The sequence below is a fragment of the Triturus cristatus genome, chromosome 6 (assembly GCF_964204655.1).
Source record: "Triturus cristatus chromosome 6, aTriCri1.1, whole genome shotgun sequence".
Lineage (NCBI taxonomy): Eukaryota > Metazoa > Chordata > Amphibia > Caudata > Salamandridae > Triturus > Triturus cristatus.
In genome coordinates, this window is record NC_140589.1 from 176,765,489 (window position 1) to 176,779,300 (window position 13,812).

Here is a 13,812-nt window from a genome sequence, read left to right on the forward strand (position 1 = left end):
CCATAGTGAGTCCAAGGGCTGCACCAGCCTCTGAACCTAGCTGAAGTGAGTCCTGACCCCCAAGTGTTTCCCCCAGATCCTGGACCATTGGTGTGGCTCAGAGAAAGTCTTTGGGCTGTTCGCGACCACAAACGGGCCCATCCGCACCAAGGCTTCACATCTCGCACCTTGAGTCAACACGTAACTCCTGTAGCTGCCTCTTCGGCCTATTGCAAATGCAAAGCTCCAGCAAAGTCATCCACGACTACTTCAGAATCCCGCGCTCTAGGGCCACCTGCCCGTGGCACCTGGCCTGCTCTTCGCACTACTCCAGCAGCCTTCTGCAATGTTCTCCCATCTCCTTTTGGCCACCTCCGCTGCGAACAGGGCTCTTGGTGCTGACTTAGAAGGTAAACTTCAGCAGGCCTAAACGGTTGGCCTGGATGTGTTACTTTGACCCGGTCCAGTGTGACCAGATAGCTGTAGTTAGAGCTTTATCTTTTTTTGCTGCTATTTTTACCAAAAACCTTTAAAAATTCCTAACTCCCGTTCTACTGAATGGATTTATAGGTAACTCCGAGCTTCGTGAGAAATAGTAAGCGTGAGGCCGCTGTAGTCTGTCTCAGCTTGGTAAATCATTTTCCAAGCTGAGACAGACTACGGCGGTTCTCTCTTTCAATCCTTCTACTTAGAATGAGATGTGAGGTTGACTATGGCGGCCTCACGCATGCTCACGAAAATCGGAGTTACCTCAAATTAACAGGGATTGTTGTGTTCTTACTTCACGGATACTGTGATTTAACCACGAGTACGCCTATACACACTCAGCTCTCCCCTCACAGCACAGGGTGGCCGGCTGGGCCCCGTGTGAATAACTATTCTTTATTTACACATCCCTGTGGTGCACACCTCACACCTTGACAGTGGATTCTTTTACCCAGGTTTCCCTTTATGTTAGTTCCTGAAGAGACCCCCTATTGACAAAGCAGTCGAAACGCCATCAACAAAATTCAAAAGCTAACCATTTGTCAGCCCCTATCATTGTACTAGAAGGCTGCTACTAATCATTAAACGTCCTTGTTTTTGGTCGTTTTTTGTAAATATTTGCAACCTATTTGTATGTCACAATTGTCACTAATGTTTTTGTAGGTTCTATGTTCACTTGGGACACCATGCGCCTGTGTTAATCAATTTAGAAGGCGTATTTATATAAATGACTTACATTCAGCAGTGTCTTGTTCGGAAGCGACCGGCATGATGGGCGGGTAGGGGGGATCGCGTGGGGGTGTCAAGGAGGTGGGAGGGGTCTAATTAAAATAAAATACAACTTACCTTCCCCCGGGTCCCGCATCTTCCTGCTGCCGCAGGCGCAGCTCTCCTCAGGAAGCAGCCACCCACAGGCAGCCTCCCTCCACTCCTGCATGCAGACTCCATAGAGAAAAGGGAGAGTGCGCATGACTGCTTTAGTCAAACCCAGAGGGTCGACCAGACAGTCAGGGTCCACAACAATTTGCTAGCCATGAATTCTCTGCTTTCCAGCAGACCCACACACCCGCCCGCCCACAACCAGGCACTTCTGCTTTCTCGCAGTGCGAGACGCAGAAACATAAAATGGTAGTTTTACCATTTTGTGTTTCTGCTTCTCGCACTGCGAGAAAGCAGTGGAGCAACGCCCCTCCGCCCTAATGGAGGAGCCCTCCCCTGGTCTTGTTGTATATGGTTGTTGTCTGACATCTCTTTACCCATGTGTATTGCCATTGTGCTATAGGTTACTATATATTATATACGTTGTCCACAGGAACCACTGTTCCTTGTTAGACAATAGATACCTTGGTTCCATGTGAGTAGGGTGGCCCTTGTTTCCTCAATCGTGGCAGGCCCACAAGTAGCCTTTAATTGACAGGACCTGTGTATATGATATAACATGTTACTAAGGACTTATAAGTAAATGAAATAAGCAAATCAGGTTTAAGAAAATTGGACCATATTTTAGGGAGAGAGCACAAGCACTTTAGCACTAGTTAGCAGTGGCAAATTGAACAGAGTCCTAAGGCCATAAAAAGCGAATGGAGCAAAAATAGGAGGGGTGAAGGCAAAATATTAGGAGATGACCACGCAGAGAGGTCCAAAACCAACACTATCCCATTATTTGTATGCCCTGTACTGGTGTATATTGAGATGCAGAATGTAAGAGCTGCTCTTTCTGCAGTCATAGAGACACATTTAGGGGTGTGATGGCCCCCCGTGGCACGGTATTCTGCAGGATTTCTATTCAGGCTGCCAGAGCCAAGGCCAGACTGTCCGTAACGGGCATTGGGTGTTTCCCCGTGAGGCTAGAAGGGTGGTGGGCCGGTTTTGTTACTGAGGGCCGTTTGTAGCAGTGCAGCAGTTTTAAAAGCACCTGCTGCAGAGTTCCTTGAGCATCCAGCGGTTTTCAGGCAATAATTAAAGTGTCAAGATAACTATGTGATTAATGTACCTGGTGGAGACAGACGGAGTTTTGTCTGGTGGCAGTTTTGACTCATCTAAGTTGGCTCAGAGGGTTGATATGCCTGCTGCAAAGAACATGTACCATGCAGATCACCGAACAGTTTTCATGTGCATACTTCAGTAGGTTACTGCTTTTGTCACAGACATTCTTGTGTTACTGTGCAGTTAATAGGTTACAATCATAATCTAGCACAGTGACCTATGAACTACCATCAAAGAGCTGCATGTAAACTGCAAGGTACAGGATAGAAAGTGATGTTTTTTCCCAGTATTTCATTATCCAAATGTTGCTAAATAGCGTTTGTTTGAGTAGGAAGGAATTCTTTTTTAGTAAAGCCCACCACATTCACTGTGTAACACTTTGAATCCTGAGCTTGTACAAAGTACGCTTAAAAAATGCCTACCAAATGGATGAAATGTTAATCCTACACCTTGTGGCCCCCTTTATTTTATGTAACATTTCTATACACTGATTTACACACATACGATGCATTGCCTCTGTATGTGTGTGATGTAAAGTGCTCTGACAGCCTACACTGCTTTGAGAGGTGCTATAAAACAAATGAAATAAATGTGAGAGAGGGGCTAGGGAGAGATGAGAGGGCCTGTTGGAGGGTGATAGTAAGGGAATCTTGGAGCCCCAACAAAGATTGTTGTATCATTGAGCACTGTAAGGTTGTAATTTACTATACTTTAAATGCTAACACAATTGAATATATAATGAAACATGTTTCATTATATCCTCGCCGTTGTTGCCATTTTGTATCAAATTTTCTTGTGGGAGAATCCCTCAAAGCCCCTTGTAGTGGTCGTACTCGCTTGCTCACTGTGTACAGTATGGGTGCCTGTCTGACAAAGTTTGTTCCCCGCCTCACCGCTCCCACCTGTGCCGGCCACCACTGGATAATTCTCAGCCCCGAAAGCATTTTGGATGAACAATCTGCAGATCGGATGTGGACTCAATGTTCATTCTCAGGCCGCATTCCTGAAAGGAAACAGCAAAACAACCTAAGAACAAGGCAAAATGGCAGTGGCCGTGCCATTAAAATTAATTTCTTCTCCTAACCTGTATACTGTCTGCATCATGTGCTTTATCTATTTTTATGTTTTATTGGATGACAATAACGTGTCTTCATACTCCTGTTGTAGATAGGAAAGGGACGTTGTTCTTCAACTTTTTATGCAGTATTTCTGATTTGTGAAATCTTTGCGTTAAGAAGTGTTTATTAATTTAAGTAATTAATGATGATGAATTGTGCCATATTCTGACCACATGAATCTGCGTAGGATAGTGCACTAAATGTTTGATTTTTAAATGGTTTGCTGAACTCCTCCTACTTTATTGTTCGTGCCAGTGCTTAATTTGTGCCGGTGCTTTCCGGTGCTCAGCCACATGGTAGCAGTGTCTGCCAATTTGGGTACAAGATCAACAACAACTGTTTATTATTTCAATTTCCAATTATTAGTATTTGCCTCCAAAGCCATTCATATAGCTTTGGGGGCCTGTAATAGTATGAATTGCCACACTTTTAAGAGTGTGATCTTAGTAGTGTGTTGGTGCTGTCATTGGCAGTGCTGCCATGGGCAACGGATGGTGCAAGCTCTAGTGTCCTCCTGTCGAGAGCCCCAGCACTACGTTTTTTACAAATTAAACACTGGTTCGTGCATGAATTCTGAGATCAGTCATGTTTGATGTACCGCAGAGACCTTGTATTTCATCCCTCTGTCGTATGTCATTGAGCCATCAATTACTTTCTCAGACAGGACCATCTTTGTGGATATTGATCTTCCTCCCCTCAGAGGGCTCTACATCCTGGGAACTCTGGAATTTCCTGCTCATTCTAGCAATGTGCTTAGTACTGGATGCATTGTTGTGGCGGGAGGCGAACTGAAAATTGGTAAGTGAACTATGCAGTTTTCTCTGCTAATATTGTTACACAATATGAGATTAGAATATAGTATGACACTGTATTTGCAAAGTTCCATCATGAGGTTTTCTTAGAGTGCACACACAGATTTAAGACAAAAAAGCACATTTTCAATGGAAAGTGCATGAGAACCATAACTTCAGAGTCCCTTTATAAGTAGCCTTTTGCAATCTCAGTGATTTGGGTTAATGTGAAGCTCTGTTTCATGCACGTGCATCTCCATAGTATATTCTGATTTGCAAACGCTCAGAGTGTAATATGCTATTTATTACTATTGTTGAAAGTGGGGAAGGACCATGACCCACAATGGTGAGGCCTCTAGGAAGTCTTGAGGTCCTTCCTCTTCCTCAACAGTGGTATTAAATAGCATATTATACTCTGAGCATCTGCATATATGGTTTATGTTCTCACATTTTTACTTGCGTGTTTTTTTTTCACAAAAGGTATTAACCAACACCAGAATGTAAGCGTTATATTTGTGCAGCATGGTCAAATCATACTGAAGAAATATGTTGACTATTAGGAGAGTTGTTTTCTTGTGTAAAGTAATTGTTACATGCAGTTTGGGAGGCTGTAAAAACTGTTTTCTCATGCTAGTTTTGCTGTTCTGTGGTAATGAACTTCAATATGACCTTTGCACTGTACCAATAAATCTGTGAATGCACATTTATTAGTACAGTTGTTACAAATTACATGCATTATTGTTCCAACTCCATATTCACTGCAATGGCATACATATATTATATATGACATATATATACATCTACATCTATATTTATATTCACTGAAAAAACAAAGGTTAAAATTATGTTACAATTTTGTGAAACGTAATGTTTTAAACTTTAAAAATCACTGAAATTCACCAATTATAGTTAGTGCTAGTAACTATAACTCATTCCCTAAATTTACTATAACTCGCACCCTCCCAATGCACAGTGTTAATATCAATAATGCCATTTCAGATCCAATAGGGATGTTATCAATTAAGTCATTGAACATGTCATGAGTGACGTGATATATGAGAGTGTGAGAAGTGTGCACAAAGCCACCAGACCTGCCTTATTTAAAACCACATCCCCTTATATTGTGATTAGTGTTCTCATTGCCTTCTTGTGCACGAGGGGGGTTGGCTACCCCCAGTTGGGTTGGGTGCAGGACCTGTCCGTCACAAGCCAGTGATGTTATAGTAGCTATGGTAGTAAGATCATACTTTGCATTTAAAAAAACCTTATAAGCACACTTAAAAAATAAAGGTTAAAGTGATGTTATAGTTAGGTAGGTTAATGAGATCTTAGTTTATGTAAAAGAAAAAACTCAGAAATTCACTGAAAACAACTACATATTAAAGTGATATTATAGTTAGGTCTGCTAATAACACTTTACATAACAAAAATTTGAAATTCAATGAAAAACAAAAGGGTAAAGTGATGTTATGGTTAGGTAAAGATGTTAGTTAAAAAATACAATTTTAAACAAAAAAAACACTGAAATTCACCAGTTATAGTTTACTGAGCTAAATATAATTTGCTCCGCTGTTCAGCCACTGCGTATGACCTCACATATTACATCACTCATGACATGTTTAGTCACATAATCAATGACATCACATTACTCAAGACATCTCAAATGACAGTTAGGACTCAGCCATATGCAAATGAGCCTTGACCCTGCTCCAATAAAGACAGCCCGGACTAAATTGCCAGGCCAGGTACGGAACACAAGAAAGCTAAGACCAGTTTCTCCCTGATTGGGGCTCGTCACTAGGGTGTAACTTGATTCCAGTGGCACAGTGAGCCTGGGCCCCATGTATGGACAAACTCTTTCCACTTATGGCAGTATATCAAACACACAAAAGGTGATGAGAGGAGTGCTTGCAATATGTCGATGCAAAAGAATGATAAGTTGGAATGCAACCCGAGCAATAGCCAGTGGTTAGACTATTTGCACACATACCTCTTGTGAATTTTTGTGTGTTTGATATATATCCACTGAAAACAACAAAAGGTAAAGGGACATTATGGTTGAGTGAAATTTTCAGTTTGAACGTTACATTTTAAACTGAAAGAACACTGACATTCACCAGTTATATTTAACTAAAGTATATATAACATGCATCCCCCCAACGCACACTGTTGTAATCAATGATGTAATTTCAGGTGTCTCATTGATATCATCAATGATGTCATAGAACATGTGATTAGTGATGTAATTTGTGAGTAAAGCATTGCTTGGTGAGGGCTGCATACCTTTTTCCTTTTAAACAGAGAATATACCAGTAAAGACACTCTGCCAGCACACCTAAATGGGAGAAGGGAGTGCTCGGGGTAACTAAGTTTCAAAAGTAAGCCCTCATGAAAAAGAGGGAATCGCCACTCCCCAAGGCTGTGTCCGATTATGGACCATGTGCCTGGGGATTCTGTCTTCTCACAGGAGTAAAGACTACTCTGGTATAACATTTGTGCCTGGGACTGGTTAGTGCTTGGTGCAGGCAGATTTGATCTATGTAAGGGGGCCCATGACCAATAGCTGTAATGGATATAATACCAGGCATTCTCCCTTCACATATGTGGACCATGTTGAGTTAATTTAGAATTACTGCTGCCTCTTCGCTAACTAATGTTTCTGAGTTCAGAGAGCCTAAACTCCATTTGTCTATCTTGTCCCAATGGAAAGTTACACTTGTATGATGGTAAAAGGCAGCTCCCATGTTAACCAATGGGACAGAAAGCCTTTCAACAGTGAAAGACAGTATGCACAGTATTTCACCATCAGGACATGTAACACACACCAGTGCATGTCCTACCTTTCAAATAGACTGCACTCTGCCCACGGGGGTACCTTGGGCCTATCTGTGGGGTGCCTTACATGTAAGAAAAGGGAAGGATTGGTCCTGGCAAGTAGGTGAACTTATAATACACACTACAAGACCTGGAGATATCAAGCACTATTTCAGAATGAATGGGATTGTGGATAGGGTAATATAAACAATTATTATACCCTCAACAGTAGTTCATATCATGAACTATCAGTACCATCCCTAGTGCCTCAAAATTTGACATTTAAAACAACCCAACATGTGCAAAACTACTGTTGAGGGTATAATAATTGTTTATATTACCCTATCCACAATCCCATTCATTCTGAAATAGTGCTTGATATCTCCAGGTCTTGTAGTGTGTATTATTGACTGAGTGGAGGGTGGCCTGGTTGATTTTTCCCTCTTAAACTCCTTTTTCTGAGTATAAGTAGGTGAACTTGCCAGGTCTACATGGCAGTTAAAAACTGTGCATACAGACACTGCAGTGGCAGGTCTGAGACATATTTATAGAGCTACTCATGTGGGTGGCACAACCAGTGCTGCAAGCCCAGTGGTAGCATTTGATTTACAGGCCCTGGCACACTCAGTGCACTTTACTAGGAACTTACCAGTAAATCAAATATGCCAATCACGGATAACCAATCATAATCACAATTTATACAGAGAGAATATGCACTTTAGCACTGATCAGCAGTGGTAAAGTGCCCAGAGTCATATAGCCAACAAAAACAGGGCCAGAAAAATAGGAGGCAAAAGGCAAAACGTTTTGAGAAAACCTGCAAAAAGGCCAGGTCTAACAGTCTCAAATGCACTGACCCATGAGATGGGAAGCATAAGTATGTCAGTGTTATTTCCATAGCTTGAGTCATGTGTCAGAGAAATATTTCTCAGACATTATTTTTTTGTTATGACGTATTTATACCAAATCTGCCTGGTACCACGTTGCCTTTAGGGTATGTCTACTACAGATTTATTTTGGACAAATGCCCTCAGACAGTCTGACAGATTATTTTGATGATTTGTGTGTCCGTAAATGACGCTGTTTGGTCTTTCAAGTGTGTTTTCTCACAGTATTTTGGTAATGGATGCACTTGTTTGCATGGTTATGGGTCTTCTGCTTTTCCATTTGCCTGGGAACAAATCCTCATTTGTTCATTGTGTTACAACCATGATCGAGTTCATGTTTTGAATTTGTATTTCTAGTTCTGTTCATAGAGTCTGTCCATAAAGAGCATCTGGTCCTCCATATGGCGAATCTAATGGTATGATTACGGGTGAGTGTAGCTCACGTACTTCTGTGTAGCACAATTATGTGGATTTACCAAAAAGAGTCTGCAAGATTGCGCTGAATAATGCAAGCAGAGAAATTCTGCATTTAGTGCCATTTTCTGAACGCACAATTGCCCTTTATGTCCAAAATGAACTCAAGTATGCTTTTTGATAGTGCTAAATGCAACAGAACATGAATATCAGCGCAATAGCCACCCTTGCTTGCTAAATCTGCTCCTGCTGTAGGATTTCTTTCCCCAAAATTACTCTTAATCACGTGAGCAGGCATAGTTGCATTATTATCGGTAATACATACAATCAAACACACACCTCGGAACAAATTACTAAATGGCACAGCTATCCACCTAACACCATATATGGCAATTAGGATGGCACATAACTACAGCCTGTCAGAAAGGAACTATGAAGGATATAATTCACAGGGATGTGTACCCACTCACCTTACCAAGAAACTCACACGCACACACTACTTTATTGAATAACCCACAGTGATGCAGCATTGCTACAAAGGCACAAAACTTTGAAAAAAATGAAAACATACACAAAACGTTATGGTTGAAAAGAGCAGCTGCCAGTTCAATCCCACATATGTCCCAGCAGCTAACTTAGACATAATATTAAGTTCACACTTCAATGCGATAACACACAACCAATAAATAGTCAGAAAAAAATTAGCGTGTCATTTATAGGAAGTTGTGTCCTGATATCATGGCACAAATGGATAGACAGTAGAAAAGCTGTAAGAAGCATCATGAGACCTATCTACCGACAATCTACAAGTAAACCAAGAAGTGAAATGAATCTGCCAATAATCTATAGGAACATAATGGTACATACCTCAATGACATCGATACAACGTGCCATCTAGATCCTACAACAGTATGTTCTAACATTATCGGTCACCTACCTCCTATCAACAACAATACTGACCCTGTACTACAATGTGACATCTCTGCAAATGCCTCCATCCCTACACCTCATCCTGTGCAGGCACCAGCCATACAGCTTATATGAAGGGCTATGCGAAGGGAAGGTGCCAGCCACATCAACCAGCAGGTCAGTAGCATCTATGCACTCTCACTACCAATGCAAGAAACTACACTAATCAACAGTGGCATCTGTTACTGCCCCACAACAACAACTATGAAAACAATCCAAACTTTACCACCAGTGTTCCTTCAGCTAGTGCACATTTTGAAAACACCCGCAATCACACACCATTGCCAAATCAGCAGGGCTTCCCCCACTCATTGACCACAGTTGCAGTCATTTAACACCTACCCGGGGACATGTGCCTTCAAACCCCAGCCCAGGTGCCAGCAATCGGCAATGTTACAACCACTTATCTGGTGTCATGGTAAGCTTATTCCTTTATTGAGTTTGTTATCTCCGGCCCCTTAAGCCCTTGTGTTTGGAGGCCTTCATACTCCAGTTCTGTGACACTGTGACCATGGAAGAATGTACCACCTCAGGCCTTAGCGAGACAGTGCTGGCTCTGAGGTAGTCTGGGATTCATTGTCAGCTGATCTTACAATGTGTTTAAGGCATGTGAACTAAATGATCATTGCTGCTGTGGATGATATGTTCTCTATAAGACCATTAAAGTAAAATCAAAGTAGATGGTTTACACCTGAGCTTAAGGGGGATTAGTGTGTTCCTAAAAACTTTCAGTTGTCTGCAAAAGGAATTGTATTGAGTAAGACAAAACTGCTTACTTCTTCAAGCTTAAAAATGCACTCAGATGGTGAGAGCATGAAATAAAAGAAATATACTGCTAATATACCTAAGGTGAACAATGAACATAAGGCTTTATTTAAAACCTTAGAAAGTTCAACAAAACCTGAGGCTCTGGCTAAAGTGACCATCCTTTCCCTGGAGCTTGTGGTCATGACTTAACACCCTAGTTTACCCTCCCAGTAACGGTCTTCGGCTTGCCTGTTTGTCATGAGTCGGGTGGGACTGATTATATTCTTGGCAGTAGAACTCCATGGGCAAGCTGTAAATTTGGATAGGAATTTGATGATAATACAGGGATTTAAGTTATTTCTACAGGGTGGCCCTCCTTTACTGTTAGGTAACTTCTATAACAATACAGGTTATTGAGGTGAGCTCTAGTCTGCACAGCCTAAATGATACCCTGAATGCACTTGGGGAGCGTGGTGGGGGGTTTGGTCAGGGGTGGACTGTGTTAGTGAGGGACTTTAATTGTCACCTTTGTGTTAGCCCACTGCTGAATGACGAACATAGACAGAGATGCTTGGTAACTGATGGGCTTCTTTTTTTCCATTCCCAGGAAGGAAGGGATTTGAGTGAGATCCTAACCTCCCATAACCTGGTGTTTACTCTGGAAAAGTTGATCTGCGCACCAAATCCCTGTGATGTTTCCTTGTACAAGGGCCGGGGCTGTCTTCCATCATAGATTTTATATTTATCTCGGCTCCCCTATTCTTGTACATTGTTAATTTCACTATTGCTCACAGTCCGTTTAGTGACTATAACCCTCTTGTCCTGGAACTAGAAGGTTTGAGGGATGCCACGAGCTTTGGGATTACAAGATTAGTGGCCCTGTTCACGCTGATCAAGGCAGACCATAAATTGGGCCTTGGTCCAACCGGCCATTTTTAAAACAACCCTTTTCTCTCAAGCAGCGCATGAGATAGCAATTTGCTTGGATACCGGTGCCCTTGGTAGGGATATCTTACAAGCCTTTGGTGGTTTTGCAGGGAAGGCAAAGTCATTATTGACTTCCCCAGCACCTCAATCTAGTGCCCAAGGGCTGAAGTGGTTTGATAGGGACTGTTCTAAATGTTTACAGCTTGTTTGTACCCACATCCTCGTGCAACAGTAGTTAGCTCACTTCGCAGGGGTTTACAACTTTGGTGAGACAGCTAAGGTGGAGAGGGAGACAGTTAGAGAGGTGGGCGGTGCCCCATGGTCTTTTCATTGGATGAGGTTGTTATAGGAATTAACAGTATAAATAGAAATAAAGTCACAGGCCCTAAAGGAATCCTTCCTGACCGTTTGTGCCCGGACGTGGACTTATGGGGTCCTTACTGACTCAGGTAATGAATGCCGCTGCACGCCATGCGGTGCTGCGATCCTGTTCTACCACTGTGATAGTCCCAGTGTTTAAGAAGGGAGACAAGGACAATTCCCAATGCTATCGCCCCATCGCCTTGACAGACACGGTTGTTAAGGTTCTGTGGAGGGTTGTACTTAACAGACTGATGGACGTTCAGTAGCGCTTTAGGCCTGGCCGGTCTATCACGGACCAGTATTTAAACCTGTACTTAATTATTAATAGGTACACTGTCGCTGGTCAGAGAATTTATAGCTGGCATTTATGGGCCTCACGTTTGATAGGGTCAGTCGAGCTAAACCCTGGGTCCTGCTGATTGAGTTAGGAGTGAAGTGTAGTATTGTGTGCCTCCTGGAAGATTTACACAACAATGCCTCGGCCTCAGCACGATTCTCCCTGAATGCAGTAGCTACAGGGTCCTTTCCCACCAGGAGGGGGGTAGTCAGGGGTGCATTCTTGTTCCGTTCCTGTTTACTTTATATGTTAACAGGCTCGAGGAGGCCCTTCTGGCGACCCAGGCTGACTGCCCCAATTTGGGTCAAAGTCAGTGACCTTTGACCCACCTTGGGGCAGTCGGCCTGGGTCCCGGTGTTATATGAGGACAATGCGGTCCTTACGGCTTGGACGGCTAGGGGGTCACAGATTCTCATTGACAGATTCTCTGCCTTTATGGATAGTCTTGACCTGGCCGTTAATGTCTCTAAATCCTATATGACCTTCAGGATGGGCCAGTACACCATGGGCAAAATTTCAGCTTTTCCGTACCCAGGAGTACTCTTTGATGCTGAAAACAATTGGTACACCCTTCTGGAAGAGAAAGGGTGGAGATGATCAAGACTATCAGGGCATTGACATGCTTCGCCCAAAGATTGGGCTCTTGGTCCCCGCAGGTTCTGCTAAACATTTATGTGGAGAAGTACATCTCATGTGTCCATTATGTGAGTGAGATTTGGGGTTATGGGAAGCTCGACCTAATCCAAACCGTAGAAAAATAAGTTCTCGGACCACTGTTACAGGTCCCGCATTACATGCCGGCTTGGTCGGTACATGCTGAGCTTGGAGTAAGATTTCTCGTGGACCTAGTCACCCTCAGCCCTTTACTGTGATGGGTTAAAATTTGGACTAGACAGAACCTTCAACTAAATAGACTGACTTGAGCCAACTGTTTGGCCCTGGATGGTGCGTTGAGAATTCAATGGATTGCTTATATTAAGACAGCATTCACAGCCCTAGGGAAAGAAGAAGTGTGTCTCACCCCTCACTCCCTGAAGTATTGAGGCATTCTGGGTATAAAGACACTGTCCTAGAGTGGCCGTTGCTCAATAGAGAAAGTGCAGAAATGCTCAAACCGTTAGTGGGAGCCTTCATGCTTCCAACGTTTGACAATGGTATGGCACTGTATTTGGCACAGGTCACTAGCAGGCATGCCCAATTACTTTTGGCCCAGTTTCGTTTAAATTAAATTAATCATTTACTGGCCTTCCCTGCGGTTGAGTGCACTCAGATGATAGGTTGCCCTGCGTTTGTGACAATAGGTCTCAGCAGGACACCTTACATTTTGTTTTGTTCTGTAATTATTACAGTTGACCTACAAAAAAGGTTTCTGGTGCCACTGTTGAGGTAATTGAATTTTAATCAAGCCTGTCACACTTTAATGTACCTACAACTGCTCCCCAATGAACACGTTTAATTCACAGCCATGAGTTTTTTATTGGCAGTTTTTGCATTTAGGCGTACAAGGCCTGATTGAAAATTCTGAAAGTGTAGCTAATGTTGGGCATCAATTCTGTTTTTATATTGTCATTTTGTGATGTTTTTATCTTATTGTGGTTTGTGCATTATTTATATTTGTTTTTAATGCTTTTTGTACGTTTATGGTCGCTTGATTGACTGAATAAAGATTTTATGATTGATTGAGTCAGGTAGCCATATGGTACACCTTCTGTTTCTTGCCCCACTAAAATTGTTTTCCAGACAATAATCAATTTCTACTTATCATTCTAATAGTTCTCTCAGCGCTGTATCTGTTCTGTATGAACCCAATCCAGCTGTAATTTAACCTCTTCTTAAGAAACTGCCTGGTATATCTGATAATCTGAGTAATATTTGGCCAACTTCTCTTCTTGTTCTTGCTGTGGCACTTATGGAGAATAATGCAGTGGCCTAATGGTAGACCTTACAGCAGCGTTCGACACCATCATTCACCAGATTGTCCTGAAAAGATGGTT

The 13,812-nt window shown here is 42.4% G+C and overlaps 1 protein-coding gene across 1 annotated transcript in view; it reads left to right on the forward strand.

Annotated features, from left to right (window-relative positions):
* PKHD1 (PKHD1 ciliary IPT domain containing fibrocystin/polyductin) overlaps window positions 1-13,812 on the forward strand; it is a 1,788,124-nt gene that overhangs the window by 1,611,473 nt on the left and 162,839 nt on the right. Inside the window, exon 51 of the mRNA XM_085609531.1 lies at window positions 4,230-4,367. Coding sequence (XP_085465657.1) covers window positions 4,230-4,367 — 138 coding nt within the window. The remainder of the gene's footprint in view (window positions 1-4,229; window positions 4,368-13,812) is intronic.